This window comes from Carlito syrichta, unplaced genomic scaffold, assembly GCF_000164805.1.
Source record: "Carlito syrichta isolate Samal-C Ts95f unplaced genomic scaffold, Tarsius_syrichta-2.0.1 Scaffold158891, whole genome shotgun sequence".
Lineage (NCBI taxonomy): Eukaryota > Metazoa > Chordata > Mammalia > Primates > Tarsiidae > Carlito > Carlito syrichta.
Genome location: NW_007102987.1, coordinates 143,198 through 158,933, shown reverse-complemented (window position 1 = coordinate 158,933; position 15,736 = coordinate 143,198). Strand labels below are relative to the sequence as shown.

General features: G+C 45.2%; 1 protein-coding gene across 1 annotated transcript in view; it reads left to right on the top strand.

The window, feature by feature from the left end:
• The window catches only part of LOC103252449 (DENN domain-containing protein 1A-like), a 69,179-nt gene that overhangs the window by 13,903 nt on the left and 39,540 nt on the right, over nt 1-15,736 (top strand). Inside the window, 1 exon segment of the mRNA XM_008051071.1 lies at nt 1,006-1,137. Within this exon segment, the coding sequence (XP_008049262.1) occupies nt 1,006-1,137 (132 nt within the window).

Below are 15,736 nucleotides of genomic sequence, written 5' to 3'. Positions count from 1 at the left end.
CACATTAAATGCAAATTTCTGAGTTTAAAAATATTTCTTTGGTACCTAAATGCTTCCCAAGTCATGGAATACTAACTCAGACTTCAGTCTTTTTATTCTCTGCCAGAAAGATCAGGGGTAGGAAAGAGGAAACACAAAAACATCCTGTTCACAAACAGTAACATCATCAGTAAACAAACATGGAAAAAATGTCCACACTTACAAATAATTAAAGTAATGCAAATTAAAGTAACAATGAGGTCTGATTTTTCACCTATTAAATTAGCGATACATTTTTTAAATGATAAGGCTAACGAGTACTGTGAAACTGGTGACACATCCATTACTGGTAGTTGGTGTAAATTGGAAAGCAAGTTGGTAGAATGAATAAAAAACCTTAAAAATGTTTATATCTTTTGACCTAGTAATTTCATTCCTAGGGCTTTCCATAAAAGAAATAATGCAAAAGAAAGAAAAACTACAATATTTATCACTGGTATTTAGAAAGTAAAAAAAAAAAATTAGAAACAACCTAAGTGCCCAGTAGTGGTGGAATGGTTTATTAAATTATTGTATATCTGCTCAATGTAACATTATGCACCCATTAAAATTATTATTATAATGACTATGTAGCACCATGGAGATGCTTATAATATATTGGGAGAAAGCAGAATATAAAATTATGCATGAGCTGTGATTGCAAGTAATTTTTAAATGTCTACATGTAGACAAAGTGAATATATAAAAATGAAAATAGCCACGCAAGGCAGTAGGATAAAAGATTATTTTTCCCCCACTGTTGTGAATTATGTGAATTATTATCTTTGTAATTTAGCGAGGATGATTTTGGTTTCTCTAGTCCTTAAAAGTCAGAGCCAAGATAGTCTTCCGTTTCCTCCATTCCTATCAGGACAGGCTCAAAGTGTCCCAGAGGAAGTTGCATGCCAGGCCTCTTCACTGTGGGGTGGGAGGGAGCACAGGTCCTGGGACCCCGATACCAACCTCCAACCATACTTTTCCCTGCAGGACGTCGCAGAGAATGGCTGTGCCCCCACTCCGGAAGAGCAGCCGCCAAAGACTGGGCCGTCTCCACTGGTGGAGGCCAAGGATCCCAAGCTCCGAGAAGATCGGCGGCCAATCACAGTCCATTTTGGACAAGTATGTACCCTGATCCTTGTATTGGTCTATTTCATTTGTTTTTGCTTGTTTGTTTGTTTGCTTTTAGCAGCAGGTATAGCAAATGCAGCAGATGGTTTTTCATTTCGGCTGTCTTTGGCAAAACAATTCCATGGAGTTTTTCACATCTTCAAATGTTTACTTGGTGCAAACATGTTTTGGAGGTGAATTTTCAAAAATTTTTGAGGAGACAGCATGACTCTGGTCATAAATGATCTCAACTATTGAATGAAGTCATTAAATGCAGCTGCTGCCTCTCCCACTCCAAGGCACTTTGCTTAAGGTGCCTCTGTTAGCTAAGCATCTCATTAGAACACTTTAGCATCCCAGACCCTTCTTTGCACCTTCAAATAAAAGGCAACAAGCAAAGTCTTAAAAAAAAAATCAATTAGGAGTTCTTTATTAATGTACTTCCTGAAAATCAATATCAGGAGTTGTGCTTCTCAGAGTAAACACTGCACTATAATTCTAGAGACCTGATTCCTTAACCAACTGTTTTCAACAGCCTGAACATTCGAAAAATCGTCTATTTGTTTGATGTTTTTTCCCTTAAACATTGTACTCTGTACAGAAACTAAAAATCTTTATCCCTTTCCCATTCGTGGTTATATTTTTGATTGAAAAAGATTGTGTACCTTCCCCTCTTTCTCTTGAATTGACTTTTGATTAGCAGAAGTCATAAGTTTTTGTTTATGAGAAAGATAAGTTAGCAAGATATTGACTGTAACAAGAATTTACAAGACTACCTTTTCTTAAATCACCTGTTTCTATAGCCACTTATTAGATGATACATGATTAAAACAGCCTTTATAGTTTTTATTTTAAATGTGGTTGCTATATCACCACATAAAGGGCCTAGAAGCCTGCATTTAAAACATTCCTGTTTTTAGCAGGTACTTATCAAGTGCCTATACTATGTACCAGCCATCATTAAGCTGGTCAGAAATTAGGGGACTAACAAAATTGTTGCTGTGGGTTATTACTACAAGGGGTGAGTTGGTTGGAACATAAAAATCATTCTTTCTTAATCAATATTTTCAGATAGTGTTCATTCATACATCTTTAACTTGGGGAGTTTCACCTCCTTTTCTAATATACTTAAAAGGATATTATAAAAATGGAAATGAAGCACAAGAAGGAAGCGTCCACAGAGCACTGCTCATTTGGTTAATGAGGATTTTCAAATTGCAGTAGTGTCTGCACCCCCGAAGGGCTGCCTTCCCCCCACCCCAGGCTCAGGCCCTGCTGGAAAAATCTGCACCCCTGTTCCCTGGCTGTGTTTGCTGAAAGCACAGCCCCTGGTTGTCGCCTTCATGGCATTCCAGAGTCAGCTTCCTGCTTTCCTTTGTCCTCATTCCTGCACACACTAACCTTCCCATGAAAGGAGCCCCTCGCTGGAGTTTGGAGCCCATTACAGAGAAAGAGGGGGCGGGGGAGAGGATTTCATGGTGTTAAACATTCCATTTTCAAAACACAAAAAAAGGAGGCCCTATTTGAAATGGAGAAAGACCTTCTTTCCATTTCAGCCAGAAGTAAGGATGCTTTAATGTCATTCCCAGCTAAATGCAGAATAAGAGTATGTGTGTGCTCACGGGTGGGGGATAAACAATTTAAAAAGCCACCCCAAACTCTGTGGAAATAAGAGCTGTCTGTGCCTTCACAGGTCTGCAAACTGGAGAGGATGAAAGTGGCTTTTTTTCCCCGTTTGTCACTTCCCTCACGTGGCTGCCAGCATTATGCAAGTGTACAGGAAGGCAGGGTTTTTTTTAATGCATGCATGCGGATTAAGGTCAAGCCCCTAGTATCAGCCATGCAGCGGGCTCTCCCTTCCAGCTGCAGCCGCAGAGCCTACCCACAGCCGCGAGATGCCTTAATTGAGACGTGCTGTCAAAGTGACAAACACATTTGCATACAGTCTACATTCTATTTATTTTCTCTGGAAAGGTCTACAGTCTGCTGTTGGTTGAACATTCTTAATCACTTTGCTGTAAGTGAACTGCCAGCTAGCTCACTTGTACTAGCCTCTTCTTCATTAGGTGACAGATTAGCTCCAGGGGGTGGCAGGGGGTGGGCCAAGGAAACCACAGACCCCTTTCTTTTAACTCTTTACAGCTTTGCCCTATGGTTGTTTTTCCTTTAGTTCTTTCTCCTAAACCTGACAGGCCATTGACCATAACAAGTAGTATCTCTAGAGCACCTACTACTGGCAGGTGTGAGTTTTAGGAACTTGACATTCTTCTCAAAGAACAGTCTTTTGGGTTCCATTTCAAAAATGCTTGCCACATTCTCCTGCCATCTGTACTTTTTTTTTTTACTTGATCATTTTCTTTAAACAGACGCAAACCTAACTTCCATATCAATTTTAGCCTCATCTTAAGTGATGACATTGGTAAAATCATAGGTTTCATATACTAGGCATATCACCTAAGCCACTCATGGAACCCTAATGGTCTACATTCTCATTTTGGAAAACAACAGACTTCCCAATGTCTTGTCTTGTCTCTGCCACAGTCCTTTGAGGAAAGGATCATTAACCCCATACTATAGACCCAAAGCTGGAGCTCAGAGACATGAAGGGACCTGCCCAGGACCACATCACCAGCTCAGAAACAACCTGGGACAGTCTGTCTCACGCCCACACCAGCTCTGTCACCAAGCAGTAGCTTCATCCATCTGATAGATGTATTAAAACTAATGTACCCTGGCCAAATCATCTCAACTAGCCAGATAGTACACCCTAACTTCAGAAAAATTCTGGCTTTGGATTTGCATTTTTGTGAATTTCATTACTTAAGAACAGTTAGCTTGCCAGTGGGGATGGAGACTGTTGAGAATGTTACCATCATCTCTGCCTTGTAAAGCTGGTACCATGCAGCTAACTGGGGAAGCCCCACAGAGACTTCCAACAGGGTGGCAGACAGCCCCCAGACAGCAACTCTACAATGGAGGCTGGCAGGAGGGGAACTTAGTTAGTGTCAAGGCAAGAGCTGTTGCTGCCAGGGTAGAGAAGGTACTGTCTTGCCCTCTACCTCAGAGGAGTTTCTCCTTTGAGGCTGTGACCGTTCCTCCATTGAAATATGCATCTGTTCATCTATATGTTGAGACCTACCATGTGTGAGATAAATGAGTCTTCAGTCCCCACCACTGTGGGGTGTGGTGACAGAGATAGACCACCAGATGAACAGTCCCAACCCACAGTGATAAGGTCCATGAGAGTGGGGAGCTCAGAGCATCTCAGAGAGGGCCCAACATAGGTAGCCTCTTACCCCCAGGTCTACTCTTCAGAGTCCCAAGTCAGACCCTGTAACTAAAAGATTCTGCCAACAAACTGATCTCAGTAATATTCACTTGTCTTCTAAAGCAGACACATGTCAGCTTGTAAGGAGCAAAATAAATGGGTTTTTAGTTGGCCTCTGCTTCCTTATCATGTATGATTTCTTTGAAGAGTTCAAAGGTGTCGAATAACTTGAGAATGCCCATTCCTACCTTAGAAAATGGTTAGGTTTAGAGAGGCTTTAAATAAATATTTTTCCCACATTCAAGTTTAGAGTCATTTGAGAAACAAGGCTCAGGGGACAGTCAAATGAGATTTAAATGACAGCTTTTTCATTGATAAAACTGAAAGGAGAATACTACTTTAGACCTGAAGCCCAATGTTGCTAAAACTGTACTTCAGAATTTAAAAGACTGAGTTACTCCACCCAGGGTGAGTGGACAGTTGCAGGCCTTGCCCAGGACTGAGCAGCCCATAAGCTCCTAGCAAGGAGGAGCTGCCAGCAGGAACTGTGGACTGGCTGCTCCACAGGAGAGAGCAGAAGGGGTGATGGAACGTGCTGTTCTTTCTTCCAAACTCCAAGGGAAGACACTCCTCCTCCTCTGGGCAGGAGTGAATGAGAAGGCGTAGAGACAAGCTAGGGATTCCCCCATGGTTTTGTCTCTTGGGGTGGGAAATGGAAATTCCCTCCTTTCCGGAGTGAAGGAGCAGTGTCTCCCCAGCAGGGCCTGTGCACCCCTCAGCTAGAATATCTTGCCATGACCCCCTTTCCTTTTGAGGATCTAGCAGAGGTAACACCCCCATGGAAACTGCTCTGCTCGCTACATTTAGTGAGATGACCAAACTGTAATGCTTTCATGTCTGTGCTCATTGACTTGAGTCTTTGCTGTTAGCTGGTAAGGAAGAAGGCATTTTACCCATGAGGAAGCACGCTAGGACACCATGGCTAGAATGAGTAATTCCCTGCTCCACAGCCAGCAACAGCACCTCTGCTTCTCTTGGCAATGTGCAGCTCTACCTCCTGGCTAGGGGAATGGTCTGACTGTGCGAGTCCAGGGACACTGGGCTCTCATACTGGGTGCAGATGGCCCAGGTTCTGAACCTTGGCCAGGACCAGGCCTTCCCCGGAGCCCTCTGTTGAGAGGGAGCTGAGAGGATGAGGCTCCCCTGAGAGAATCATAGCAAACCCCTTCCAGGGCCTCCCTCTTTGTGTTTCCCCCAAATGATTGATCCTGCAAACAAAGTAACCGCCAGCCTTCCAATCTGATAGATTCCAAAAAATGTGTATTGAAAGGTGCCTCTGTTCTCTCATCTGAGTGAAGGTTTCTAAACCTCTTTAATGTAAAGTTTGAAAAGCTGGTTAAACCAAAGCCAAAGCCAAGCACTACTGTGGCTTCCAGAGAGCTGTGACAGAGAGGTTTGGATACCACCCAAGGGCCACTCTTAGGATGTATTTGCCCATTTGGATGTATGAAGAATTCTGGCTTTACAGGCACGAACTGGGTCATTTAGTCCAGTCTCATGCTAGGCTGGAGAAGATGCCAGGCCAGAAAATGCCTTCTCAGCACCTGTAGCTTTGAGAGCCCTGAGAAATTCCTTCTACCCCATTGAGTTTGGAAGTCACACACAATTCCCTTCTATCCAGCAATTTTCTCCCCGCCACCTCCAGCAGGTTTTCCTGTGTTCTCTAGACACTACAACCCCAAGCCTCCAGTCTGAGCTTATACTCCCAGTCAAACTCATCCCTCTTCTTCCTCCATCTCCCACTCAGCTAAGGGCACCACTGTCCATCCACAGCCTGGCTTCACCCTTCCCTTCCCAGAGCCTCTCCCTTTCACCTCCTGCTCACTGTTCCGTCCTCTCCTCTCCATCACCACTGCCATAGCTTTGGTGCAGGCTATGTATCACTCACCTGGATTGTTCCCTACACTCCTAACTGGCACTCCCCTGAGTCCCCACATGGCTTTGCAGGGGTCCACTGAAGTATGCATAGTGGCCATGTCACCCCTTGCTCCTAGCCTCCCTAAAGAGTTTGTCTTCCCACTTGGCATGAGGCCCTTCCTGGTCTGCCTATCCAACTCCAGAGCAGGCTCCTCCTGTAAATCTGCCCACTCCCCTATGAAGAGTTGGTTGTCCCTGTCTTTTTGCTACCCTAATACTTTTCCCATGGCACACTTTTATCACATGGCCTTGTAACTGTTTCTTTAATGCTTGGCTCTCCATGAGAATGTGAGCCTCTTGGAAGTCCACCGCAGGACCCACCACTGGGCTGGCAGTCAGCAAGCATCCTGGGGTTTTGTTATTGGTGTGAATGTTTAAATTAAGTGATGATTGATTGTTGTTTAAGCACTCACTGTGTGTGCAGTAAGCTTTTTGGTTTCATTTCGGTTGCTATGCTTATAATTCTGTTCATTTGAAGAAGAAAAATGAATAGTCCATTAGTGGTCAAAAACTATTTCCAAATTCACTTTTCACAATAAAAATTTTGTTTCCAAGTAGAAACAGCTTTGTATTATAGAAATTTAGATCTTGTTTCATTTTATTTTTATGTGTTTTATGAGTTCCTAAGGTCAGTCATATATGCCCCAGGAAGGGAGAAAAGAGGAAGATGGAGAGGACTAAGACACCCCTGCCTCCCATGTCCCAAGGGTGGGTGGACCTGTGCAGGCACAATCAATGGAGAGAGGAGGCAGCAGAAAGGAAAGGCCTGTCATCCCTTGAACTACATCAAATGAAGCAAGACTGGAGAAATTAGGCATAAAGATTGAATCCGTAAGAGATTAAGATGTATAACCAAATTCAAAGTGTGAACCTAAGTTTGGATTATGTGGGGGTTTTTTATTGTTTTTAAGAAAAAAAGCTTTAAAGACACTCTTGGAGAAGTTGGAAAATTTGAAGATGGACGGGAATGTTAGACGATATTATGGAATGGTTGTTAATATTATGGTTCTGTAGGATTTATCTTTATTCCTAGAATATGCATACTGAAGTTTTTAGGGGTGAAGTTTCATGATGCCTGCAGCTTACTTCCAAATGGTGTGGCAAAAAGCTACATGCATGCAGGCACACACACACACACACACACACACACAGATACAGATATAACATACATTCATAGAGACAGAGAGGAACCAGATGCAGCCTCTATCCTCCCCAAAATTCAACTGCTGAAAGACAAATGCTGAACAGTTGCTGGAGCACAGATGTGAGTATCAGGCAGCTCTGGGCTTGTTTTAGCTCTGTCACTAACAAGCTGGTGGTCCTCAGTAAGTTACTTAGCCTCAATGAAACTGAGTTTCCTCCTCTTTGGAGTGAGGATGATGATACCCACATCATGGGTTGTTATAAGGAATAGATGAGATACTGTCTTTAAGGACATAGCTCAGTGCTGGTGCATAGACCCCAGGTAAATATCAGTTTCTTTCCCCAGTGGGCAAGAGCAGAACTGGCTGTCATTTACCTGCTGACATAGCCTACCATCCAGCCCTGTCCACCCTGCATGTGGCTGTCATCTGGGCTCGCAGAACATGCATTCCCTTGGGGGCTGCCCTCCTGGGCACACACAGTCTAACCGGCCTAAAGCTCTTGGTGGGAAAAGCAAATTATAAGCCTGCAGGAGGCCAAGTGTCATCATGCAGAGGGAGAGGTGATGGTGGCATGGCCAAGAGCTGGCACCAGCAATAGTAGATGATTCTGCCCAAGCCTGACTCAGATACATGAGAGGAGGGGCCATGAGACAGGCTGGGCAGAAGGCACCAGGCAGTGAGCGTTATGGCCTACAGTCGAAGTCATTTTCTCAGCCTAACTTATCCACACACTAACGATCCATGAGGCAGAACTTCCTGCACACCGCTCTTTCTGAAATCGAATGTGTCTGCTCCAAATCATGTTCCTAAATCATGTTCTTAAATCCTTTTTCATTGCCCTTTTTCCTGCTCTTTTCAACCTTGTCTTTGTGTGAGAAAGTGGAGCTACTGTGGTGGTCTCCCCACTGTGTGCCCTCCAGCCCCTCCTGCTCTTATCTATCCTCTGTGTCAGTTGCAGGGTGACCATGACACCACCTTGCCTTCTGTCCTGGTAGGGTAGCTGTCCAAAGTTGTTCCGACTCATTCACTGCTGTGAACAACAGCAGTGTGGTCCCTAATTGGTGGTATGTTTGTCAGGTCTCCCTGTTGAGGGTGGCCAGCTAGGCTTGTCTTTCCACATGTACTCACCTTTTCATAGCCCAGGCTAGCCCAGAGACAGCTTTCTCATGAAAGGTTAACAAGGCTGGGGTTTGCTCCTTTGAGCAGACACGTTCAATTTCAGGAGGAAAAACTTGCCAATCAAAAAAGAGAAATCAGATTCTGGAAATTCATATGGATTGAGTTGGAAATTCAGGAGCTGTCTGATTATGCATTCAGTATTGCCTTCCCAGGTAGTACTTCTCTTGTTATAGGGAGCTAGCGCAGGCCAGAGAGCTCAACAGTGAGGCCTGAGCTCCTGATGTGCCATGGAAGGACTGAGAAATGTCAGCAGCAAGTGAAATCTAGGTTCAGAGTAGCAATTTGCTTTCTAAGCTACACACTGCCTCCACTCAGCACAAGTTAAGGATGGCTGCAGAAGGGCTAGGGGCCAAGATCAGTCACCCTCCCAGGCCACCATTCTGAGTACTTTAAAGTCAGTTTGAACACCTTGAGTACTTTAAGGTCAGTTTGAGCAGCTCAGATGTGCTCGACGTTGAGATGGTTTAAGAGCAGTTATGGGAGGAGCATGGAAATAAATTTCTCACCATTCTCCAGGCACTACCCCAAGACTTGTTCCAACTCTGTCCCAACTCCAGGGACCATGCTAGGCCATTCCAGTAGGTTAGTGGACCCTGTCATCCTTGGAGCCAGGAGTGGAGAAGGATAGATGCTAAGAACCTAGGTCATCCCTTCAGCAAATCATCACCAATGCCTACTCTTTGCCACATCTTGAAATAGAGATAACAGTGACATATTTCCTAGTGGATAAAACTATCTGGTGGTTTTGTTTTGTTTTTCTCTTTTAATGTTTTCATTTTAAAGATGTGGGGTACAATTCAGAATTAGGTATACAAATGTTCATTATGTAGGTACCCTTATTGATGAGGTGTGCTCTCTCTCCCCCAGCAAATTCCCACTACTGCCAATCCCATCTCCCCATTCCACCCCCTCACTCCCAGCGGTTTCCTGCTATTGCATGTCCTTTTCTTATAGTATTATGATAATTGTTCAAGGTCTGCTTATGAGTGAGAACATGTGATACTCAGTTCTTTGTTTCTGTGATATATCACTCAGTATTATAGACTCTAAGTCCATCCAGGTTGCTGTGAAATTCATGATTTTGTCCTTCTTTATGGCTGCATAATATTCCATCATGTATATGTACCACATTTTTAAAATCCCGTCCTCTTTTGATGGGCAGCACGATTGGTTGCATGTTCTTGCTACTGTGAACAATGTTATGATAAACATACATGTGCAAGTATCTTTTTTATAGAGTGATTTGAGTTCTTCCGGGTATATTCCCAGTAAGGGGATTACAGGGTCATATGGGAGGTTGATTTTTAGATCTTTTAGGAATCCCCACACTGTTTTCCACAGAGGCTGTACTAGTTTACACTCCCCACCAACAGTGTAGAAGTGTTCCCTTTTCGCTGCATCCTCTCCAGCAGCTGTTGTTTTCTGAGTTATTGATGATGGCCATCCTGACTCAGGTTAGGTGGTATCTCAGTGTGGTTTTAATTTGCATTTCTTTGATGACTAGTGAGGCTGAGCATTTTTTCATGTATGTGTTGGCTGCTCGTATGTCTTCTTTTGAGAAGTATGTGTTCATATCTTTTGCCCACTTTGTAATGGGGCTTTTTTTTTCTTTTCAGCACATTTGAGTTCCTTGTAGATCCTAGATGTTAGTCCTTTGTCAGACATACAGTTGGCAAAAAATTTTTCCCAGTCTGTGGGCTGTCTCCCCACTCTATCAATGGTTTCTTTGGCTTTGCAGAAGCTTGTCTAGTTAGATGAGGTCCCACTTATCTATCTTATCTTTTATGGCTTGGGCACTTGGGGTTTTGATCAGGAATCGGTAGCCAGTTCCAATTTCCATAAGGGTGTCTCTTGCATTTTCTAAGGTTCTTATAGTTTGAGGTTTTACATTTAGGTCTTTGATCCATTTAGAGTTGATTTTTGTGTATGGTGATAGTTAGGGGTCCTGTTTTAATCTTCTGCATGTGGTCAGCCCAGTACTATTTACTAAATAGGTTCTCCTCTCCCCAGTAGTTGATGGTAGAGGCTTTGTCGAAGATGTGTTGGTTGAGAAATTGAGGTTTTGCTTCTGGAATCTCTATCCTGCTCCATTGGTCTATATGCCTGTTCCTGTACCAATACCAGGCTGTTTTGATTATTGTAGCTTTATAATAAAGTTTAGTCTGGGAGTGTGATACCTCCTGCTTTGTTTTTTGTTTGTTTTGTTTTTCTGAAGATTGTTTTGGCTGTTCATGATTGTTTATGTTTCCATATGAATTCCTATATTGTCATTTCCTGGTCTGAGAAGAATGCTACTGGTAATTTAAAGGGTATTGCAATAAATCTATAGACTGCCTTGGGTAGGATGGACATCTTAACAATGTTGATTCTTTATCTGATGGTTTTGAAAGGTCCACAAGCATTTGTGCTTGTGTGATCATGCTGTGGGGATCTCAAAGTCCCCTTTTTGTTTTAAACTCCAACCAGCTTGATCCTCAGGAGGTCTCCCTACCAGGGTGGTCTCCCTACCAGCATTTTCAGGAGGTGCTCATCACCTTCTCACTGCTGACCTCCTGTATATCACTGCAAAATAGATGGAATATTTAATGACTACCCTTACTCTTCATCCCCTTCAAGGACTAGGCAGAGAACTCATTTTCCTAGGAAGGATGGGAGCGGCTTCTTCAGGCTGTATCTCAGATACATGGGGAAGATTCTAAACCTGAGAGACTAAACATGGTGGCTGTTCTAGGTTGGGGTGGCAGCTGACTTCATGCTAAGTTCCTGAATTCCCTCACGTGGTCCCAGCCATCCCCTTGTGCTTTCTCCAGCTGGCTGCAATGGACAATTCTTGCCACTTAAATTATTCCTTTGGCCCTTCCTGGAGACCTCCAGAAAGGCTCAACTAAAATACGTGAAGAGGAATGGACATCAGGTAGGTTGGCTGCAGCATGGCTGATGGAAGTGTAGAGTCCAGCCAGGGAGGGAGATCTGACCAGACGCTGTGCCTGAGAGCTCTGTATTTTGTCCTCCATGCCCTTAGATGGAGCTCCACCCTAACTGGCCTGCCTCTGTCTCTGCACTCCATGGGGAGCCCCAGGGGTGCTCTACCTGTGGTTTCTGGCACCACCTTTGTTGTGGAGACTCCAACCTTCCATTTCTAGCCCATTCCTTTTTCCACATACTTTAGCTTATCTTAGTCTGCCCTTGGACTTCCCACACCTGCTCCACTCCAGTTCCATTGTGACCACCCTTGCTGTACCTCTATACCCTCATATCCCTGGGGTATTGTGCCTCTCCTGTACTGGACTTTGAGGCCCAGGAGACATCAGAAAACATGAGCAAGTGTGAGATAGGCCTTCAGCCCTCCAGAGTGTGGGTCCCTCTTTAAGATTCTCTCCTCTGGTTGCTGATGTAATGGTCAGGAGGACATACTGGCCTTTAGGGCTCTGCCAGAAGCCACCACCCTCCTAGCCCACCCTAACCACAGCTAGGCCTTCTGGGTTGAGGTTTCTACCATGCTCCACTTCTGGCAATTCCTGCTCTTTGTCAAGGGACTAGCCCCAGATGGGGACAGTGTTGGCATCATCTCTGTATCCTTGACACCCTCACAGAGCCTGGCACCAACAGGTCACCCAGTGAGAATTTGGGGAATGACGAAGCGGGGAGTGAGTGAATGCATGCAAGACACCGAATCGGGAAGAGTCGAGGGCAGGTCTGCTCACTCCTTGTGCCATTGAGCAGCCAGTCAGTTCAGCAGAGCAGTAGAAACCCAGAAAACAGGGCGTCTCTGTGGCACTCAATTTAGAATCTTTGCATGTGGTGCTGTGTTGTGAGTGACAGACCCCCTGAGTCCCCCAGTATCCACCTTCAGCAGTGTGACAGAGGGACCTCTTTGCCAAGGGACTGACCAGAGCCTAAAAACAGCATTTCTTTCAAGGTCTGTGTCAGGATTGTGTGGAATGCAGCCCCCTGCCAGGGAGATATTGAACCCAGCAGGATGAGAGTGGGGAATCTGATTCAGTGAGACCAGAGCAGGTATTTTCTCAGATTAGAATTCTCTGTGCCAAAGGTGGGGAGTTTATCACAGTAGGGAAGGAGAAATAAAACATAAAATATTGAAAATAAATTATATCCCACAAGCAAGATCTTCCAAGAGAGTCAGCTCAGTGTCCATGGTTGCATGGGGATTCCGTGCCCCATGGCAACAGGAGTGCTGTGCCATGGTTGCCTGTCACACATCTACCATCCTTACCCCATCAGAACCAGGCACCACCTGTAGACTAGGGAAATTATTAACCTGGCTGTACCCATAGGAAGGGGTGACAAGGACTAACTGAGAGAGAAAGGGTAAAAAGGGGTCAGATGGATCGACAGGATTTTCACTATAATATGAACTGACTGAACCAGGCCCCTCCATAAGCATCATCTCACTTAATCTTCTCAACAACCCTATCCAATGGATGCAGTTATTATTATCCCCAGGTAGCTGATGTTCAGAGAGGTTACTCACCTTCCAAAGACACACAGTGAATGGCAGAGCAAGAAGTCAAAACTGGGCCTATCTACACTGGAGCCCAGGTTCTCCCCAGCCCTCTTATCAAGCCCTCTTCATCAGTTCAACCTACTTCCTGAAGTATCTGGTTGTGGCCACCGGTCGTTTGGGCATGTTTAGAATCCAGCAGTGTGACTTAGGATTGGCTATGGAGATCAAGGTCACTTTGTTCTGCTTCTCCTTCACTCCTGGTAGAGACCCGTGGCTGCTGTTGAGACTCAGGACTTTGCTCTATCCCCAGAACAAATCTCACAGAGCTCCAAATGCCTTGACATGGGGGTAAGAGCAATCATAGGACTCCTTTCTGAACACCTGGCAGCATGTTCAGCAGGTGGCTGGGTTTTCTCTTATCACCTCCCCTAGACCAACGTGGCAGGGACTGCTATTCCCCTAGCAGAGTTGAGGGCCTTACCTTAATTCCTTGACTGGTAAAGTGAATTCCAACTCAAAGCCCTTGCCTCTTCTACCTTACTGCTCTGCTTGCTGAGCCCTGGGACAGCTGGGTGGTGACAGCAGCTCTGCGGCAGCAAGGGCTACATGCCAGTCTCCTGCACACTTTGTCTGAGAGTACACTGACTGTGTTCCTAATTTAGATGATTGCTTTTGCCTGGCTAGTTTTATTGTCAGTCTGCTTAGTCCCATGTCTTCTGGAATATTATATTGCATTTTGTTTGTACTATAAATAATTTTTAAATATAATAAAAGTATGAATAGAGAAAATATCAAAGAGTCTTCTACCAAAGGATCATTGATTCTATCCCACTTGCAATGTACAGTGTGATGAGGGCTTAACATTGCCTGGATGCAGTTTGAACTGAATTCTGGGATGTCACTGCCCATCAACCATATGATTCTGTGGTTGTAGCCCCTCCTGGCCCTTGTGGAATGCCCCAGTCCCAAAATCCTTCTAGGTGGATGCCTGTTTGCACCTTCTGAGGGCTTGAAGTGAATGTTTCCAGATGAGCAGGTTGAGCCTTGGCAAGCTTGTCTTGAGAGGCCCAGTTGGAGTACGGCAGTCAGCAGAGGGCCAGACTCTGTAGGCGGCGCAAACCCTGAGGGGACTCTCTCTGCAGAGAAAGAGAGGGAGAGCGGGGAGTTTTTGCCAGAGCCAACTATCTGACACCTTCCATTGCCCTAACCCTGGTGACCACTGAAGAATTCTTCTCCTGCCTTTTTTCTGTCTTTGTGATTAAAAATCCTGAAACCTTGGCTTTCATTGCCAGGCAGAACCCTGAGTTATTCTTTTATGCCCTCATTAATTCCTTCCTTCACTCATTCAACATATAGCAAGGCTTGCCAGGTGCCAAACCCTGTTCAAGTCCTCAGGGTCACAGGGGAATGAGGTGTATTTCCTGCCTCGTGGCACTCGTTGTCTGGGAGACAGTTAACAAACCACATGGAAAGAAAAGTGCTAATGGACATGGTATACTGAGGATGCCTGGGAGAACTAGGGCAGGCTTCCCAGAGGAGGTGACATTCCAGCTGAATCTTAAAAGATAAGTTGTATATCAAGTGCACCCAGAAGGAGGTGGGCATTCAGGTAAAGAGAATGGCATATGCAAAGGATGGAGGAAAATGGAGCTAGTGTGAGAGACCAGAGGCTGACAGGTAGGGGCAGGAGCTAAACTGCAGAGGTAGGCAGTGGCTAGGCCTTGGGGGAACTGGATCGTCATGCCCAGCTGGTGGCCAGCAGCCAGTGAGGGGTTGTATCTAAGGAGGTGGCAGCTGGGAACATTTATTCTGGGCCACTGTGGGAAAGGATGGAAGTGGGTAAGGCAGAGAAACCACTGATGATGCCACTAATGTTGCTCAGACAAGGGCGGGTGGGAGCCTGATCCAGGACACTGCTTATGGGGATGGAAATGAGGGAACAATCTGAAAGACATTTAGGAGACCAAAGGACAGACTTGGTGGATAGCTGGATGTCCTTCAAGAAGCTACTACAGTTCATTGTAGAATGGCACCTGCCTACATGAAGGCTGCATGTCTCTTCATAAGGCCAACATGCCCCAGGGAAGTTTGAGGTGCAGCTCATGAGAAAGGGGGTATGCCCTGGGATGTATAGGGTCAAAGGACACCTCCCTCTGCAACCCAGGGCGGAAGGTTCTGCCAAGGGGTAGGATGGCCTGCTTGGAGGGCAGAGAACACAGCTCCCCCACCCTCACTGTCCTGTGTTTTCCCTGAGTCTGTCTACCAACCACCTTCCTTTTTATACTCTCTCGGGTCCTGTAAGCACCAGGCTACCCAGAGCTTGCTCCACCCCATCTCCTGCATCCCAGGGCATGGAATGCTATGGCTTCTACCCTCTAGGTTGGCAGCTCTTCAGCTCCCAGGTCTTTTCTGCCAAGAATGATGTACTGTATTGTGCTAAACCAACTTTATGGGCAGCCCTTTAAAATGCAAGCCTGTGCCCGTGATGGATGGAGAGTATCCAGTTGTTTAGCCAACCACTTATGGTTTGTTGCAAACTTGCAAGAACCATGCACAGACCTCTTGTTAGGTCTGTTA